This window comes from Ornithorhynchus anatinus, chromosome 17 (genome assembly GCF_004115215.2).
Source record: "Ornithorhynchus anatinus isolate Pmale09 chromosome 17, mOrnAna1.pri.v4, whole genome shotgun sequence".
NCBI classification, from domain to species: domain Eukaryota; kingdom Metazoa; phylum Chordata; class Mammalia; order Monotremata; family Ornithorhynchidae; genus Ornithorhynchus; species Ornithorhynchus anatinus.
Window position 1 is genome coordinate 778,076 of NC_041744.1, and position 19,380 is coordinate 797,455.

General features: G+C 61.8%; 1 protein-coding gene across 1 annotated transcript in view; it reads right to left on the reverse strand.

The window, feature by feature from the left end:
• The window catches only part of GTF2I (general transcription factor IIi), a 33,146-nt gene that overhangs the window by 13,345 nt on the left and 421 nt on the right, over positions 1–19,380 (reverse strand). The window contains 13 exon segments of the mRNA XM_029082462.2: positions 968–1,033; positions 2,921–3,019; positions 7,723–7,785; positions 9,926–9,982; positions 13,205–13,285; positions 14,434–14,472; positions 14,881–14,891; positions 14,938–14,992; positions 16,456–16,484; positions 16,681–16,865; positions 17,329–17,470; positions 18,055–18,197; positions 19,030–19,055. Coding sequence (XP_028938295.1) covers positions 968–1,033; positions 2,921–3,019; positions 7,723–7,785; positions 9,926–9,982; positions 13,205–13,285; positions 14,434–14,472; positions 14,881–14,891; positions 14,938–14,992; positions 16,456–16,484; positions 16,681–16,865; positions 17,329–17,470; positions 18,055–18,197; positions 19,030–19,055 — 996 coding nt within the window.

Genomic DNA, 19,380 nt, shown 5'->3' on the forward strand with positions numbered 1-19,380 from the left:
CTCCATTCAAAGGCGTGTACTTGGCGCCCCCTGTCGGTTCACTATTAATTCCGTGGGATTTACAGAGCGCCTCTTGCCTATCCCACTCACCCCTTCGCGGACATTTACTGAGCATCTCCCACCCATTCACTCATCCATTCAATGACGTTTATTGAGGGCCTCCTATCTGTTCGACGGTATCTACTGAGCACCTCCCATCCTTTCGTTCATTTATTCAATGGTATTTTCTGAACGTCCCCGAGCCGTTCACTCATCCTGTGTTTTCTGAGCGCCTCCCTCCTACCCTGTAGTGACTGAGTCGAATGAGGAGAGAACGCGGAGCCCCCCTCATGCTCGAAGTGCCGACGTGCTCAGACCCTGCCTACGACTGAGCCTCGAGCCCCGATTGGCAGGGCAGGAGTCTCGACATTCACGTCTGCTTTGGCATCCGAACCTGAGCCTCTGGCTGGGCGTGGGGCTGGGTGGGGAGTACCCGGCGACCCGCGCTCCCTGCGACCCGGCCTCAGACATCTCGGGACCCCCGCGGCCGCCTGCCTTTTGGCACTTTCAGGGCAGCTGCGGGCGGGGATCTCTGGGTGATTCCTGGGTCAGCCGTGGTCGAGGGTTTCTACTTCCTTTTGGGAAGTTCACCGGGGGCGGGATGGGGGTGAGACGGGGGTGGGATGGGGGGCCGGTGCGTCACCCTCTAGCTGATCTGGACCTGCTTCTCGACCGCCACGGGAAGGAAGCAGAAGGGTCGTTAGAGTTACCGTCCCCCAGGCCCACCCGAATCAGAGTCCGGCGAGAACTCAGGTTCCCGCTCTCCGGCCCTGGGAAAATAACCTGTCGGCCACAGTGCAATTTCGGCCTAGGGTTCAGGGAGTCGGTGAAGCCGGCGCGACCTCGGCGACCCTGAACCAGGCCGAGACCGACTCGCGGGGTTCCGGGCAACCGTTTTTACAAGGTGACTTTGTGTGTTCAGACATACCATATTTTCTTTCAAACAATTCTTCAACCTGTTTGCGTAGATCTGTTATGCGAGCATTCCATTTCTCTGAAAATGGAAAAAGCTCAAGTTAGGTCACTCAAATTCTCCCAGCACAGTTGGCCTCAGACAGTCCCGGGCCAGCACCCTGTGGGTGAGCCAGTCCGATTCCCTGATGAGCATGTGTGGGCTCGCTCGCTTGTTCTCGTGCCCTGGTGCTCGCATGCATGTTGTCTCTCTCTCTCGCTCTCATCGCTTTCCTCGGGACACTACCGATAACTGACCCTGGGGAAAAAGTACCTAAAGAAGGTTTTAAAAATAACATATTTTCCACAAAATTTTTACTGAGTGTCATTCTTAAGACCTCTAGTAATACATGACTTCAACAGGCTTTAAAATGTATTTGGGCTAAATCACTTTGGGTGGCCAGCCAGCTAACCCTGAAATCAAAACAGGCTTCCTTGGGAAGGACACAGACAGCTGCATTCCCAGGGAGTAGCCTGCCACCAGGGGCAGGTCTGGACAGCTGAGGAGGGCAGGGACGGGCAGCTGGGAGGAGCGATTGCGGGTAGTTGGGAGAGGCAGGGATGGGTAGCTGGGAGGAGCGGTTGTGGACGGCTGGGAGGGGCAGGGGCAGGCAGGTGTGGCCAGCCGCTCCCACCCGGGGATGAAATGTCCAATGGGGAAAAGCGGGAGGGGGTTACTAATGGATTGCCGGAGATCCAGGTGAAACCAGGGCTCTCCTGCCCCTCGGATCCCCAGAGCACCTAAATCTGAACGCCGGGCCGGGCCTGGCTCCTGCCCCAGCCCCTGGCCCCAGCGGGGCTTTGGCAGAGAACCAATTCAGAGGCCACGGAGCAGAAAGCTCTGGCCATCCGCCGTGCGGACCTATCCCGATGAGGGGGTCCCAGGAGCGGGGCCGGGAGCTTCAGCCACAGGATGGCCTCATGGAAGGGGAAACCCGAGTTCAGAGACCTCGATTTGGATTTTTGAATTTATGGACCAGATTGAAAAACTCCCCTGGCTTCCCACCAACTCTCCAAAATACGGGTGTGTATGGGGAAGGCTGGGGGGAAGGGGGAAGAAAAATCACCCCAGCAGCTCCTCTTTCACCTTTGCTGTTTGGAAGGGAATATAGGGGATGGGGGAAGAGAGGGTCCGGCCAGGGCACGTAAATCGAAAGACTAAATAAAGGCACATCTCCTCCATACAGCCCGTCAATCCCCTCACGTGCCCGTGCCCCCGTCTGTCCGTCCACCCATCCACGTGTCCACGCAGGCATCCATTCGCACGTCTAAGGGCCATATCAGAACGTCTCCCAAGCTTCTGCTGCGGGCAGAGCCCTGTGCTCGGCGCTCGGGGGCGTGGGGAAGGGAGAGACAGAAGAGTCGATCCTTGCCCGGGAGGAGTTTCCTATTTAAGTAGGAGGGTGCTAGGGTACCCGGTGTGGAGACTTCCAAGGGCGGGGGGAGGGGGCCGAGGGTGGGATAAGTATCAACGGGCAGCCCAGGGGTTCTTGCTCAGGGAGGGATGCGACCCAACCCTCGCCCACCTGGTCTATCTGGCTTCCGAGGCCCAGCCTCCGTGCCGGCAGAGGATTTGGAGGAAGATGAAGGGCAGGGGCGTCCGGTGGCCACGGCGCTGGCTCTCCCCAACCCCTCCCACGACGGCGCTCCCCATAGACACGCCAGAGAAACGTACCACGGCCGGCCCGTCTCAGGCACCCGCCGAGCCTCCGCTCACTCTCCAAAAAAGTATGCTTTGGTAAGCCCAAAGTGCCTTTGGTTTTCTTGTTCTGGACCCTGAGGGAAACCGCAGGCAGCTCTGCCCTGGCCTGGGGGAGACGGTGTGCTTCCCCCTCCTTCCCCGGGGCTACAGACTGGGGCACACACAAGACCACCGGGGCAGGGACCCTCCCCCACCACAATCCCCGGGATCCAGCAGGGCTCCACTCACCGAAGTTGAACTCCCTCACTTTGCGCTTTCCAGCGTTGGCCGCCTCGGGGACCGGCTCCACGCTCTTTGGTCTCTTGCTGGGTGGCGAGTACTCATCATCTTTAAAGAGAGAAGATGGCGGTCAGACCCGGGAGGGGAACGGCGGCCAACGAGGTGGCCCCCGTGCGAGGAGAGGACAGGCCGCTCCCCACTCCCCTGCCTGCTCCGATCCGGCGGCTTCCTCCGCTCCAGGCGGACACTGGTTCCCCCAGAACTACCCGGCCCTCCGGGGCCGGGTCGACCCGAAGCAAGGGTTGGTGAGGCAGAGGAGGAAGGCTGTGCTCTCGGCTCCTGGAGGCAAAGAGGGTGCCTGTGGATCCCTGCTGTGAGCGAGCCCCTGGAGGGGACCCTGACGGAAGCGGAACCCGAAGACGCACTCTGTCCCTAGGGGTTGGTGGTTGGGTTTGTTCATACGATGCTCAGAATGAACCCAGGGAGGCCCGCTGAGCCAGCCCCTCACCTCCGTGTCTGTGGATGGTTTACGACATCCAGGTCAGGGGGTGGGAGAACCGTTTTCTTTCTTTCTCAACGCGACCCAGGGTTTGACCCACCAGGGCCAGCCCTCCTCTGAAGTGACACGCCCCCCCCCCCCCAAGAGCCAACCAAACGCTCCCTGAATCCAATTCCAGGCCACTCCCTCCCGTTTGGTCTCTCACGGGCTCTGGGGGCCGATTGCTGGCCAGCGCCCTGCTCCAAAGACCCCCTGTTCCAAGTCACCCCTCGCCCGTCCCTTCTGCAGGCCCAACGCCGCTCGGGCTTTATGTGGAAAGTCCGTTTCCCACTTCCCCACATTGAGCCTGCCGCTGAAATCGGTGCCTGTTTAAACCCCAAAAATAAACCCTATGAGGAACCCCACCTACCAATCAATCAATCAACCAACATTTACAATGTGTCCTAGCACTCGGGAGAGTACAAGATTCAGTAGTGGAGACTTTCCCAAGCGTCCGGCACACCGTAAGGGCTCAGCAAACCCCACGGATCGATTGGCGGCGATGGTTCGTGCGGAGCAGTCTGAGCTGTGGCCCAGGCCCCCGGAAGCCAAAAGTGCCACTTGCGAGGCGGCTGGGGAAGACAGGAGTGCAGGCTATGGCCGTGGAGCAGGAGGGTGTCTGCCCGGCGGGCCCTCCGGGCGGAACTGAGATGGACGCCAGTGACGACTGGCGGGGACGCACGTGACGAGAAGAAGACGGAGCGCTTTTTTTTCCAAGAATGCACACAGTAAGAGCTCAATAAATACGACTGAATGAATGAATGACTTCCAGAAGAGACAGCTGAGGGTGCCAGGCAGTTCCTTCCTACACAAAGCTCAACCAAACTAACTCCTCACCGCCTCTGGGCAGCCCACACGCTTCGGGGCTAGGGCTTCCCTCGAGGGCATCCGGTGTGCCCGCCGATCACCCCCCCGCCAGCGAACGCCAGCCGGGGCATCGCCACGGGCGGGCAAGGGCTGACTCCGAGGCGGCGCGGCAGAGTTCGGGTTACGGTCTCGAGGCAGTACGACGGAACCGCGCAGGGAGAGATGGCGCGCAAAGCAGTGAGGACAGGCGGGCAGGCACTGGGGGAGTCGGGGGTCCCGAGGCTCTGTGTTGCATAGCCACACTCCTGGGTGTGGGGGACCCGAGTCAATCCTTTGGGGGGCCCTGGGTCAGGACCGCGAGGCATCGAGACAGGGCGATCAGCCGGGTGACCCCGGCAGAACGTCCCACAAAACAAAGACAGCGAGGCAGCTCCAGGGTGGCGGCAGGCTTAGCCCGAGGAGCCAGAGCGGGGCTGAAGTCACGGGAAGAGGGCCCCGATCTCCAGGGGTCCGAAAGGAGCCCGATTCTGCTTCAGCTTCCCGATTGGACTAGCCAAGCGGCATCTGATCAGATGGCAGGATCGGAAGCGTTTCGGCGAGTGAAACGATGTGGTATTGATGTTCCCCCTCCCCTGCAGCTCGCCCTCACCTGCCTCTTCCTGCCAAGTTCCCTGAGGCCGAGCCTTGCGCTGCACAACCACTCTTTTCATCAGATGGCGCTTCATCAAATCTGCCGCCCTTGCAAGCTTGAGTGCAAACACACGGAAGACGGGTGGAGGCCGGCAGAAAGGCCAGGGTGGGGTTATCATTCTCGGACCCCTCGGGTCACACGGGCAGCTGACCAGGGCGTCGCCTGACCCACACTGCCCCAGCTCTTGGCCAGAAGAGGGAGCGGAGTCCAAAGCCGCTCCTGCTCTGTGCTGGGGTGGCGGGGGGGAGGGTACCACCCAGGGCTTCAGGCAGAAACCCAATCTGGCCTAGGGAGTTGGGAGGCAGAAGGCGTTCCCTCGCCAATCTCTGCCCGAGCACCTCGCCGACGACGGGGGAGATCTGACCTACCCAACCCTTTCGGAAATGGAGACCCGGTGGCCACCGCATGCCCCCGCCTGTCCCCTGCCGGCGGGTCCAGCCTGTCCCCTAAGTGGCCACCAGCTTGGGGCCCTCTCGGAGCCGGCACGGTAAAGTCAGACGATTCCCACAGCTCCTCCCTGAAGCCCCCCACCCCCGCTTCCTCGCACTAGCCCACCAGCACGTCTCCCTTCAGAGCCCCCGGCCACCTCCCACCACATATACAGCCACCGACTCCTCTACCCTCGACCCCAGGGTGGCCTCCACTCTGCCAGCCGGATGGGCATTCTTTCTGGTTTGGGGACGGACCCATTCCGAGGAGCGGTCGGCAAACCGGGAGCCCGGAGAGGAGGAGCCCGAGGGCTCGCCTCCAGCCTCAAAATGGCGGGGGAGGCCCAAGAGGCGACCGTAGGCTGAGGTCCTGGAAGCCGGCCTGGCTCCCCCAACCCCACCCGGGCCCGGCCCACAGAACATCACTGTGGCTTCCTGTTGGACTTCCTCTTTTCTGCCAACCAGCTGGAGGGAACAAGGAGCGAGAGGCTGCACGGGAGGGAACGAGATTCAGGCCCCACTCTCCCATGGCCGCAGAGTCAGTGGGGAGCAAGCTGACCGGCGTCCCCGTCCCTTGTGGCCGTGTCCTTTCCAAACTGCCACGGTGAGCAGTGACTTATCAGTAGCGAGAGGGGCCAGGATAACCTACTCTATGCCGAGGAGGGGCGGAGGCCACGGACGCGTGGTCGCACGGCCGTTGACGGATCCCAAACCGTCCCACCCTTCGGTCGGTCCTCGGGCCCCGGCAATGTTCACGTTTGATCACGTCCTGTCGTCGCCCACCCCCAGAGCCAGTGGTGGCTGTAGAAATGCAATGCCCGTTTGATATCGCTCGCTGGCCAGAGGGGGGGAGCACGCCAAATCGGAGGCGTGGTGGCGACGGGTACGGTTCAGAAAAGACCACCTGGGGCCCGCTTTAAGGCGGTGGCATGTGGCACAGGAGCTGAGTGGAGCGATGGCCCCCAACTGGGGCCGTGGCCCGAGGGCAGCCTGATGACATTTCTCCTCCTGTGGCAGGGCACAGCTCCCAAGGGCCTACCTGCTGATCTCTCCAACCCACGGACGACTGAAAAAATTCTGGGCAAGAAGCCAAGGGGTGACGGGCTTCCGGTTTCCAACCGCCCAGCTCCCCACTGGGTCAAAGAAATCAGTCTCCCCCTGCGGAAACCGGCTACCAGACTCCCGCGGGGGGATCGGGCACGAGCCGGTCCCACCTCCCCTGCTCGGATGAGCACGGTGGCGTGGTTCAGAAGCACGACCCCGGGGGAGCTCTGGGGGCTGAAGGCGCCAGTTCGACCGGGAGAGCAGGCACGACCACCCGCCACCCGTTCCCCCGGGATCGTGGTTCCGATTCATGTCCTGTGTCTCCTCTTTTCCCTCTCCGGGGAGCATCAGACCCCCGAAACGGTCCCGGGGTCGGGCCGCGGGGTGGGGGGTGCCCCGATGCGACCTCGGGACCCGGGAGACTAACGACTTCCGCTGTCCCTTCCCCAGGAGGACGCTTGTGATGGCCTTTTTTTCTAACTGAAACTCCTAAAAGCGACCGCCAGCGCCACATCTGCGTGGAGACCAGTAAGCACTGTCCAAGTGAGGCAACCAAAGCCTTCGAGGGCACTGTCCTTCAACTGATGAATCCGGAGTTCTGCCAGGATGCCTACTGTGGGCGGAACGCCGACCTGGGCATCTGGGGGGCGCGGTGCCCAGCGGAAGTCGAGTCGGGAATCCCTGATCCCGGCCCTCAGGGAGCTGCCAGTGGAGCGGGGCTGTGGGGCTGTAAAGCAATTCCCCGAGATCGGGCTTATTCTCCCAGAGTCTTTGGTCACATGAAGAATCTAACACTTCGGGCAACTCCCACGGGTCCATCCGCTTTCCCAGGGAGTCGATGGCAGTCACCACGTCTTGGTACAAGGGCACCCGAACACACACAGACACACACAGACACACACACAAACACGCCCGCGCCCATTTCTGCGGCTAGGAGTGTACTCGCCAGCCTCTCTCCCTCCCTGCCCCCGGGGGCCGGCCAGGACCTGAGGTGAGCAGTTGGGGCCACGCCGTGGCATTTGGGACTGGCGCCTCTTGGCAGTGTTTTCAGACCCAACCACATTTCTTTCTGCTCTGAAGCTGGCTGATCTCGGGGGACGGAGGGACTATCCAATCACCCGGTGATTGTCATCAATCGCTTCGGTCGAGCCGAAGGGAGCCGGCTGCTGGCACGGGTGGTCACACGGGTGCCCGCACCAGCGGTCGCATGGGAGAGGGGCGGCCGTCTCCACACGTACAGCGGCAGGCCGGTTCGGCCTGACCCAGAGCCGGACGGGCGAGTTAAGGCTTTGAGAGGACTAACCTTCAATGGTCACCTCAACTTCGGGGTCCTCACTTGTTTCCGAAGGGGGATGTTGAGTGGAATCTTGAAAAGAAAAGTTTCTAAGATGACATTCATTATCCAGCATTCTCCCCGGCGGCCCTCCGGGGTTCACCGCCGCCCGGCCGGCTCGCCGCGCACGCACACGCCAGTCCGGGACAGTCACCCGGCAACATGCTCATGCCTTCCAGCTCCCCCATGCACACGAGACACACGGAACCTCCCTGGGCCTCAGTTTGCTCAGCTGTAAAACGGGGAGGAGAACCCCGGTCTCCCTGCCTCTCGGACCGGGAGCCCCGTGGGGGCCCCGGGTCCGATCGGTTTCTCCCACAGCCTTGGCTGCGGGCACAAGATGAGCCTCAAATCGAGGGCCGCCACCGTTCCAGGACCCTACCCGTCCGCCTACCAACGACGGTGGGGCGGGGACAGCCTGCACCGACTGACTCTGAAAACACTTCCGCTCAGTCCGGGGGATTAACACCCTTCATCTGCTTGTCCTCCCTTTCCCTTAGACTGGGAGCCCCCTACGGGTCGGGGATCGTGTCCGACCCGGTTGACTCGCACCTACCCCGGCGCCTGCCATATACCGAAATAGGACCGATGACAACCACCGCGATATTCTGCACTGACTCTGTCGTGGGATATCCCTGGCGAGAACCCAAGGCTCTCTCCCTTGCGACTGGCCATCATCACCCCCAGGCGGCGAGGCTCAGAGCGGTGGCCCTGTTCCGACCGCCACAGACCGGCCGTTCCAAACCGGAAGAGGGTGTACCGCCCGTCCCAGGCGAGCACAAGAGCTGCGATGTGCCCCGGCAGAGAGATGGTCCCCCAGGGGACGGCTTGGCGGCCTTTAGGCACTAAAAGCCCTCGAGGCTTCCCTAGGCGCTGGTCCCATAAGCTCCGGGCAGGCAGGGTGTCTGAGGTTTCTGGGAAACCACCCCGGCCTCCAGGGACTGCGCTCTCATGGCTCTTCCTCCCGGCTGCTCCCACGTGGCTCCAGACTCCGGGGGGCATCGGAGGTGGAGCCGGCGGCCTGTCTACACAGCCCCACGGGACAGCTGCTACCCCACCACCTCCAGGCCAACCCGACCGGAGCTGGCTTCTTCCAGACCACAGCACCGCCGCGCCCCCCCCTTCAGTTGGTTGGGCTGGCCCCTTCGATCCCCCGCCCCTACTTTTCCCACCCGGCAGTCTGGGAATCGCCTCCCGAACGGGATCTAGGACAGCCGGCAAACTTGGGAGCGGCCCCCGGGCCCCGCCGGGCCCGTGGGAGCCGAGGCCAAACTGAGGGCTCCGGGGCGGCCCTCCGCTCACGGTCGGGGACCGAGTCCCGGAGACATCCGGGGAAGACCGCGCCGGGGTTCCCGGAAGGAGAGACTGAGCACGCGGGAGGCAGGCTCCCGATCTGGTTTCCCGGGACGCCCGCTGCGGGAGCCCGGCGAGGAGAGACGGACCGAGGGGCTTCGAGGAAGAGGCCTCCGGGTGCGCTGGGCCACCACAGGCCCCTCTCCGGCAACCTCGGTGACTCTGCTCGGAGGGGGTCGGGGGCGGCGGCAGGGACCCCAGACGGCCTAGACCCCAACAGTTCGCCCGGGCAGCGGGGCTCTGGCTGGCCGCGCCCCCTCCCGACCCTGTCACCTACCCTCGCCCGCCTTCGCCGGGCCCTCGAGCTTGCCAAGGTGAGGAGGTCTCGTGCAGCCCCACGGGCCTTGCTATTCCTGCTCTGAAGTCCGAAAACCTCTAAGGCGCCTATCGTCACGGGCGCCTCCTCCCTCCTGAGCAGAGGAACCGCTCTGGTCTCGGCCCGGGGGACCCTGGGGGCCCCGGCAGCCGGTCTGGCCTGCTCGAGGCGGCCTCGCACCCGAGGCCCCGGGAGTGTCGGCAGCGAAGACAGCGTCGCCCACAGAGCTCGAGCCGAGTCCTTGCCTAAGCCTTCTTCCTTCCCCGCTTTTCCGCCGGACCCCCACCCCCTGGGAGACAGCCGCGGCCGCGGCCCCGTTTTAGAGGTAGGGAAACTGAGGCACAAAGAACCACGGACGAGACGGGGCCGCGGAAGACGCCGGTGCCGCCCCGTGCCCGGGAGCGGCCCCGCACGGGGAGCATCTCGCCTGCAGGCCTTGGGCGAGTTCCTTCCGGTGCCGCCGGCTCCAAGGGAGGGAGGAAAATCCAATGGCGCTTTCCTCACCTTCCACGGGTAACTCCATCTCCGTCCCTTCGTTGCCCTCCGAGAGGTGGCGGCTCCCTGGGAAGAAAGCAGAAACCGCCCCCCCCGTTGAGCTCTCCCGGCCCGTCTCCCGAGCCGGCCGCTGGGTCACCGGCCGCGGGCCGTCTGCTGGGCGGGAGGGGCCTGCTGCTCCGGTGGCGACGGGGAGCCAAGATGCACAAACCGGGGGTGTCCCCACCCCGGTCAGAGTTTGCCGGTGTACCTGCCTCACGTGCGAGGGAAGAAACAAGCTGGCAATAAAGGGAAAGAAAGACAGCTCTCTCCGGTCGACCCCAAAGACCAGATTCCTGCGGCCAGCCAGCCGGGAGCCAAGATTAACCGGGACTCAGAAAACCAACGAGGCAGCTCTGCACACAGTAAGGGCTCAATAAACACCATTGATTGATTGATTGATTGAACCGGGTCCTCCTCCTCCTCCTCCTCAAACACACTCCCGACAGGTGGGGGCGGCGGCCGGCACGCCGCTCCATTCGAACCTCGCCCGCCCGAATCCGGTGGCGCCGTGGGCTTTGTGCGCACCGGGTAAACAGTTTCATTTCTTCGGAGCGCCGCTCGGTTTGCCATCGCTTTCCAACCAACGGAAGCCAAAAACCTCATTTTCGCTGGGCGTGTGCATTTTTTCTACCTTCCGACAAGCCCCGACACAGAATCCTAAACCGGCGACCCAGAATTAAAAGACTCCTCTCCGACGGCTCCGGACGCACCTGGCAAGGGGCCGCGAGCTAGCCCGGTCTTCCCCGACTCCGGCGGGAGCCCCCGGCCCGACCCCGCCCTGGGCCGCGCCCACCCCGAGCACAGTCCGCGATTGGCCGGGCTCCCGCACTCCTCCGCCACCCAAGAGCCACAGCGCCGTCTCCACCCACCCCCATCAACCCACCTCAAACGTCTCCCGCCGTCCCAACCCCCTTCCGACCGGCCGCGGGAACGGACGCCATTTGGAGTCTCCGCCTAGCCCCCGCCCAAAGATCCACAGGATCGGCAGGCCCCTAAGATGCCCCCTCAGCAGGCGGCCCTCCACTCTTGCTCATGGCTGGGCGGGATTCCCGGGCTTCTCCTAACACCCAGTTGCCCGGGAACTCCCGGCGGCCTCGGGGGCGGCCGCTCGGTCGGTCGGGGATGGCGGTGGGATGGTTGTCAGACCAGGGAAGTTTGCAGAAGTGCTCGGAGACCTAATTCATTAAACCCTTCATAGGTCATCTCTGCGTGACGCGAGCAGGGATGTGCTAATTTGGAAGGAGAACTGCCATACTCAGCACAAGTAAACTAACTTCAGAGTCCAGCTAAAAGCACCATACAGGTCCATCTGTCAGTCAGTCTCTCTCTCATACGTATGCAAGAAACCCCATTTTGGGTCTCGGCCCAATCGCCCCATTTCTAATAAGGCCCCAAACAGAAAAGCCTCCAAGTCTGAGCCAAAGGCCGAGAAGCAGTGTGGCCTAGTGGACAGAGCACGGGCCTGGGAGCTAAAAGACCTGGGTTCTAATCCCGGCTCCGTCACTTGTCTGCTGTGTGACCTTGGGCAAATCACTTAATTTCTCTGTACCTCAGTTACCTCATCCGTAAAATGGGGATTAAGACCGGGAAGCCTATGTGGACAGGAACTTTGTCCAACCTGCTTATCTGGTACCTACCCTACCGCTTTAGTTATCGTGCCTGGCAAAGAATACATGCTTAACGAATGCCACTAAAAAACCCAAAGCGAGTCAAAAAAAACAAAAACTGTCCTCCCCACCCCCAATCCCATCTATCTTTCCTCTAGATTTTCCTTTAGACTCTGAACGATTGTTCATGCCTTCCAAACCAAAACCCCCCATCCCCCGGGGAGCACAAGGCTGGCTATGGCTGAGGCCAGCGTGAGGCCAGGGCTCGGCGTCTCGAGGGGCTGGCCCCCAAGCTCTAAACACCAGCCCCTTTACCCCCTTTTCATAGTATTTGTTAAATGCTTACTATGTGCCAGGCACTGACCTAAGTGTTGGGTAGATAATAAGCTAATCAAAGTTGAACACGGTCCCTGTCCCACACGAGCTCACAGCCTTGATCCCCCAAAATACAGATTGAAGGTAACTGAGGCACAGACACGTGAAGTGACTGGCCCCAAGGTCACAGAGAGGACAAACGGTGGAAGCCGGCAGTAGAACCCAGGGCCTTTGCTCTTTTCTACTAGGCCAAGCTGCTTCTCTGATAATCGTGGCATTCGTTAAGTGCTGGGATAGATACGAGATCAGCAAGTCCCACACGGGCTCACAGTCTACTCTAAGTAGGAGGAGAACAGTATCGAATCCCCATTTAACAGATGAGAGAACTGAGGCACACAGAAGTGAAGTGACTTGCCCAAGGTGATACAACGGATAAGTGGCAGAGCCAGGATTAGAACCCAGGTCCTCTGACTCCCAGGTCCAACGTCCCAGACCTTGGAGACACCTCGGCACCAATGACACAAAACCAACTTGTGGGAGGAAAGAACCCACAGAAGATCCCGAGTTCCGCCCCAAGCAGGGCTCATCTGCCCCTTCCTGCCTAGAACATTTATTTACGTATCTGTAATTCATTTATTTATATCTATTTATGTTAATGTCTGCCTCCCCCGGCTCTAGCCTGTAAGCTCATCGTGGGAAGGAATGTGTCCGTTTATTGTTATACTGTACTTCCCAATAATAATCACGTTGGCATTTGTTAAGCGCTTACTATGTGCCGAACACCGTTCATAAGCGCTGGGGTAGGTACAAGGTAATCGGGTAGTCCCACGTGAGGCTCACAGTCTTAATCCCCACTTGACAGATGAGGAAACTGAGCACCGAGAAATTAAGGACTCGCCCAAAGTCGTACTGAGAGGTGCAGGGCCGAGATTAGAACCCATGACCCCTGACTCCTACGCGCTTAGTACAGTGCTCTGCACACAGTAAGCACTCAATAAATACGGTGGAATGAGTGAATTAAAGTTTCCCGACCCCACTTTGCCCCTGCGGGAGAGACGATCCCCCCTGGAAATCGACGCTTTTACCACAGGAACCTCATTTTTCAGGTGTTTTCCCTTTTTCAGGGGTCATCCGCAAGAAGCCCCGAGCCGGGCAACAGTCCTGGCGAGCACAGGGGCGGCCCAAACCCTCCTAGGCCCCGAGGGGCAGGGCTCCACGGCGCCTCTCCCTCTGGGGCCACCCCCTGCTGCCGTACAACGTCTCCAATAGAGAACCAATGGATCTAGCGCTCCGGAAGAGATGAGGAAGGGGCCGCCGACATTACCTTGGATACTATACTGATAGTAGTCAGGGTCTTCGGACTCTTCCTTGACCGTCACGGCTGCCATTTCCAGGGAAATGCCTGTCGAAGCAAGAGAGAGACGACCGGACTGAGAGTGCGGCCGGGTGGACCCTGCAGGCGGGCGCCGCCGCGGAGGAGCCGTGGCCGGCCACGCCCCCTGACCGCCGCGGCCTCTCTCCCGGCCTAACCCTCAGGCACGGTTGCTTCGCTCCTAACAGGACTCGACGGGGCCTCCTTGGCTACGGGGCGGAGGGAGGGGAAGGGAGGGGCCACCCACGGGGACCCCGGGCGTTTGTCCGACGCAAGGGCGACCCAAGGGGACCCCGGCGGACGGTCGGCGTTCGCTGTTCTGCCGAGGAGAGAACGAAAATCAAATCCGGCCCCCGCCGACCCAGTCTCGGTCAATTTCCGAAACGGGTGAAGAGACGGACACCTTCGCCCCCAACAAATCGCCTTCAGATCCTCCGCAAGGACAACCGACGTCTTTTGAGCTCGCAGGAGGGGGTGCGGCTGCTGGACAAGCCGGAGAACGTTCCCCGAGGGAGTACCCCGGGGTGGCCGGAACCACAGCTCCTTCGCGTCGTTCCGAGAAGCCCTGTTCCCGACGACCCAGGTTTTCCCCGAAAGGCAAGGAAACGGAAAAGGCCCTCCAGAAACAACAACAGCAGTTGAATTAAAGGATGAAAAGAGGCGTCGGGGCGGACTCTCACCACCGAGTGCTCGGAGCTGGGGTCTACACAAGACCAGCCGGGGACTGGTCTCCCAATAGGAAGTCACAGAGAGGGATTTCTGGATCCAGGCGGGTTGGGGGGGGGGGGGGGCGGTCCTCGGCCGTGGATCTGGGCCCAGCAGCGAAGGGGGATGGAGAGAGGCACTGTGCCAAGCTCACGGCTCACCAAGGAGAGAAGCCGGGGAGGGGGACCTCAGCGTCCACCTGTCCTGGGAACAGCCTGCCTACCCGCCTGCCTGCCTGGTCGGGCCTCCGGACCGGCCCCCGACGCCCGACCTCCTTTCCGACGCCCAGGGCCGTCTCGCCCGACAAGACAGAGCACAAGCAAACCATCCGACCGAGAGCGGTCGGGGGGGAAACAGAGCTTCCTCGCGCCGCGGTCCGGGGTCGGAGACGCCGCCCTTTCCCCTTAAGGGACAGAGCGAGACCGGAGTGCCTCCTCCCGGCCGTTATCCCGGTTAAGAAGGGCACACCTACCAGAATTCCTCAGCAGGTTCCGTTTTCACTTTGACCGCACAAACTAAACAACAAAAGCAAAAGCACGGAGGACCGTTGGACACACAGAGGTTTCAGAAAGCGCCCGCGGCCCGCGCAGGAAGGGTTTCGGAGACCCCCAGAGCTGACACGGGATCTGCGGGCCGGGCTCCGGGAGGACCACCGGGGGGTCTCGTCTGACGGGACTCAGATCCGGACCCGGCCCGACCCCGCCGTTAACGGGGAGCTCGACGGAGCCCGGGCCGGGGAGAGAGACACGCTTTTCCACCCCAACTGGCGCGGCAGGAAAGGCGAAGGACAAGGTGGGTTTTCGTCTACGTGGGTCAGAGAAATTCCCATTCTCGGAGGGAGCGCCCGCCTTCCGTGCCCACGGCCCTCGCTGCCCCGCGGCGCGTTCTCTCTCTGTCACCCCCCTCGGCCGCTAGCTGGGTACCGGGGCCCAGGCTGGGCGCCCTTGGTGGCCAATGCGGGGATTCCACAGAGGCTTTACCTTCCCCCCGGGGCGATTATTGAGCGTTCGGAATCGGGCCCAGTCACACGACCACCTGGAGGAAACCAAAGTGGCGGCACTCAGCCTGCTCCGGGGCCGGCCACTTGGGTCCCCCCGAGCCACCGGAGGACCCCCCCCCCCGAGGAGGCGGAAATCAGAGATGGGGACAGGAGAGATCGGAGAAATCGCGGTTGCGGCGGCAGGTCTCCATGGCACGGCCCCGGGCTGGGGTGGAGACCCTCGGAAACCGGCTCGGTTCGGCTCCCCGGAGCGGGGTCCCCCGGAGTTGGGGGGGTCTCAGCCACAAACGCAGCTTCGGGAAGAACTTGGACCGGAAGAGACCATGGAGGAGGAGCCTCGGGGAGCGGGCAGCCCGAGGATCCCGCTGGCGGCTTGACCACCAAGGTGGTCCGTGACGCGAAGCCCGAGTCGCACCCCGTACCCATTCCCGAACCCAGCGGCGCAGGTCAGGGGGAGGCACGGGAGGCCGCAGCCCAAATCGGACCCCGACCAGTTTGACCGATGCCCGGCCCCTTCGGGCCCCGGCCGAGACTTGACCCCGGAAGAGCCCTGCCTGAGACCTCTGGGTTGTTGCCCTGAAACACAGGTTTTGGGGGGCGGGAGGGGAGGGGGGCCGGAGTCCCGGGGCGTGCAGAGTGCTTTCCCCGGAGGACGTGGGCCACGCCCGCACCTACTACCCTGGGCATCAGCGTGACCTAATGGAAAGGGCTTGGGACGGGGGAGTCGGGAGACCCGGGCTCGAGTCCCGCCTCGGCCACCGGCCATCACCACGTGACCTCGGGCAAGCACCGAACCTCTCTCGGCCTCGGTTTCCTCATCTGTAACGCGGGTGACTTGGGTCCCACCCCAGAACCTCATATCCCCCCCGGCGCCTCGCACCCCGGGAAGCGCGTCGTCGATGCCATCGGCAGGGTTGGCGGGGAGCGAGGGGAGGGCGGGGAGGTTTGCCCACTGAACAGACGGTGAAACTGAGGCCGTGGCGTCGCCAGTCTCCCGGATCCCATTCGGGGGACTCCATCCGCCCAAGCACACAACTCGTGGAGACCAAAAGGGCTTCCAGACCCTTCCCCTGCTCCAGAGGCTGCGTACAGACAGGTACGCTTTGCGCATAACCTGCTGACGTCTGCCAAGAATCTGTGGTCCCCTTAGAAAAAAATCTCGGCTTTCTCCGGCCTCTTACCCTCCGCCTCCACCCGTGTGGCCTTCCTGCCTCTCTTCGGCTCTATTCTCCCCTGCTCCGTAACCTCTGGGCACGCACCCCCTCCCCACTCCCACGAGGCCTCCCCAACTCGCTGCCCTGCCGCTCTGGACTTTGGCGCTGGACCGGACGTGCTCATCCTGGCCTGGGCCCAACCCAGTCCTCTCTGCTGTTGGTCACGGGGGTCGCGATGTGGGGGAAAGGGAATACAGAGTTCCAGAGGGCTACTTCTCCAGCTCTCCAAGGCAAGGCTAGAGCAGACTTGCTCTTCTGAGGACGGGGTTCTTCAGGGCACTCACCTAGTTGCTTCTTGGGCTCGAGGAAAGGCCTGTGTAAAAAAGAGAGAAAGAAAGCCATTCAAGCCAGCTGTCTCTCAAGCACGCCCGAGTACCGCTCAACCACTACCTATGAATGCCGTGATGTTTCCCGTCCTGCCGGGGAGACACAGGGCAGGCTCCCCGGGGCCGGTTCTCCAGCGGAGCTGCCGTGACACCCGAGAGCTAGAGAGAGAGCAAGCAGATCACCTCTTGATGACGAAGGAAATCCCAGACTTGTTCTCCAAAATCCACTTCAACGTCGAAGCGTCGTAATTGGCCGGGTGCTTGAAGGTGACTCCCTCAGGGAGACCTTGCACGACGACAGCCGATTGGTCCCGAAGGATTTTTTCGTATGGAACTGGCACGACTGTTGACTTCCCTAAAAGCTTTCCCTGCAGAGTGGCAGACAGAGACATGAAGTGAAGGAGGGCACAATTATTTCCTCAAAGGGTTTCACTTCAATCATCTCATCTGAACCTCCCAAGCCACACTGGAGAGGGCGAGGCACAGACACTCTGCGCATCTTATAGATGAGGAAACCGAGGCCCAGAAAGGTTTGGCGGAGCCGGGATGAGAACCTAGACCTCCTGACACCCAGCTCGCTGCTTCCTCCGGGTCCGGTCCGGCTCCCGGGGCCGCCATAAAGTAGCCGCTGGGGTTCAAATTGCAAGGCAGCTGGCAGCGCGGGGCACAGGCCCCGACTTCCTCCCCCAGCTCCCCGCCACCCCCGCGGTGGCTCCCGCCCCCACGGCTGCCCCCATTTGCCGGGCCCGACACCGTACCGGGAAAGTCACAGCCTGCCTCGGACAGGCAGCTGGCCTCACCGAGCGGGGTTTTTCCGGCGGCGGACGCGGCCCCCTCACCGTAACAGAAGCAGAAATAGTCCTCCACCGTCTTGCGCAGTGTTTCGATCTCCACAGCGTCCACCGTCGTGCGGGTCAGCAGCGAAGGCAACTTGCCCTTGTGCAGCTCGGCCGCCTTCTCCTCTTCGCGACGCCTGTCCGGAGAGCCGGGGCCGAGAGGTCAGCACCAAGCGGGGCCGGACTGGGGCCGGCCCCAACGGCTGGGGGCCCACGGGAGGGGTGGACCGGTGGCCGAGAAGGCCTCCCGCATCACGTGGGGGGCCAGTCTGTTCTACTCTCGGGCTGCGGGAATCCCTTCCAATTCTCATTACGCCCCCAGGGCGGGCAAAGCCGAAACCCGCCGGCCACCATCTGGCAGGCCGAGCCGCCAGCTGTAGTCGAAGGGGATCCAAACCAACCAATGGCACTGAAGGAGGAGCGGTGGGGAGGATTAGGCCAACCCTCCAGCTCGACAGTGTGGTTGTGAGACACCAGAGTGCCGTCATTAACCATGGAATGGTGATCTGCCCGGATCTCAGCCCCAGTGGGATTTACTTACGCTAGACAAGTCAGTCAAAACGCCTTCAGAGGTGGAGGAGAACCCGGAGGGAGGAGCGGGAGGGGAGAGTAAGAGAGGCTGTTAGCAATACGGCGGCTCTGGCACGAGGGGGTGCTCCGACCTCCAGCCACCGGGCCTGAGGGGAGAGGTGAAGGGAGCCTCTGCGGCGCGTGCCCGCACTTACAGTATTTCACGAAATCCTTCTGGAAATCTTTCCTCGTGTTGACAAAGGCCCGCCCACGCTCGGTCCCGACCACGAACACGTCCGTTTCGTACACTGCGATGCAGGCCACTTCTGCCTTGGACTTGGCCAGTTCTTTACACTGTGGGAGAAGCGGAGAGAGGTCACCGGCCTGGCCCGGGTCCAGAGGGCAGGCAGACGTCTGGGCCCCAGCCGAGAGCCGGCGACCCCCAAAAGCAGGAACCGGAGAAGACTCGAGGTACCGTTCCCAATCCGTTTCCTTTTGCAGCGTTAAATCACTGACTCTAAATCCATACCCCTCTAGATTATCGGCTCGTTTTAGGCAAGGAACGTCTCTGCTAATTCTGTTGTACTGTACTCTCCCAAGCGCTTAGTGCGGCGCTCTGCGAATAGTAAGTGCTCAATAAATACCGCTGATTGATCGATAGCCCCTTTTCCTTCTTCCTCCTGTCGTTTACTTGATTTTACACTAGGCTGGAGGCTCCTCGAGGGCAGGGATCGTGCCTTACGACTAACTCTTCTGCACCCACCCCAGCCGCCAATTACAGCGCCCTGCACAGGGTAGGCTGCAGACTCTTTGAGGGCCGGGATCGTGTTTTATACTCCACCTGCTAAATTTATTGGAAGTGGCGTGAGGCGGTTGGGGGGGGGGGGTGTGTTGTGCAGGAGCCCCAAGAGATGCCAAGAGTGTATCGGAGAGCGACTCCCTGCTCGTTCCGCTCTGGAGGTTTTGGGGGGGACCTGAAAGCACTTGATAAGTCACCCCACCCTCAACCCCAGAGCACTCACGCCCAGACACGTAATTTATTTATTGTCTGTCTCCCTGCTACACTGTAAGCTTCCTGGAGGGCGGGGAACTTATGCATCAACTCTGTCTCCGCTACTCTCCCAAGTGCTTCGGTTCAGGGAGGAGGAGCTAACGGGGCCGGAGTTAGGGTCGGAGTGGAGCCGACCCGAGAATGAGACTCACAGAGGTGATCTGGGGGGGGACGGAGGGTGAGAGCTGGAGGGGTGATGGCAGGAGAGCGTGGCCAAGCCCGGGATTAGAACCCAGCTCCTTCCGCCTCCCAGGATAGAGGGGAAAGAGCCAGCCGACGGAGGGCCTTAAAGCCAGGGCTTTCCTTCTGAGAGGCCGAGTGGCCGCTGGAGATTTTGGGTGGGGGGCGGAAGGTGGGGAATCGTTTCCAGAATGACGTTTTAGAAAAAAGGGCCCGGGCAGCAAACTGAACGAGGCTGGAGGAGGAGATACTGGTGGAGGGGAGACCAGCCTGAGGACGATCCGTAAGTCCATTCCGTCACAGGTA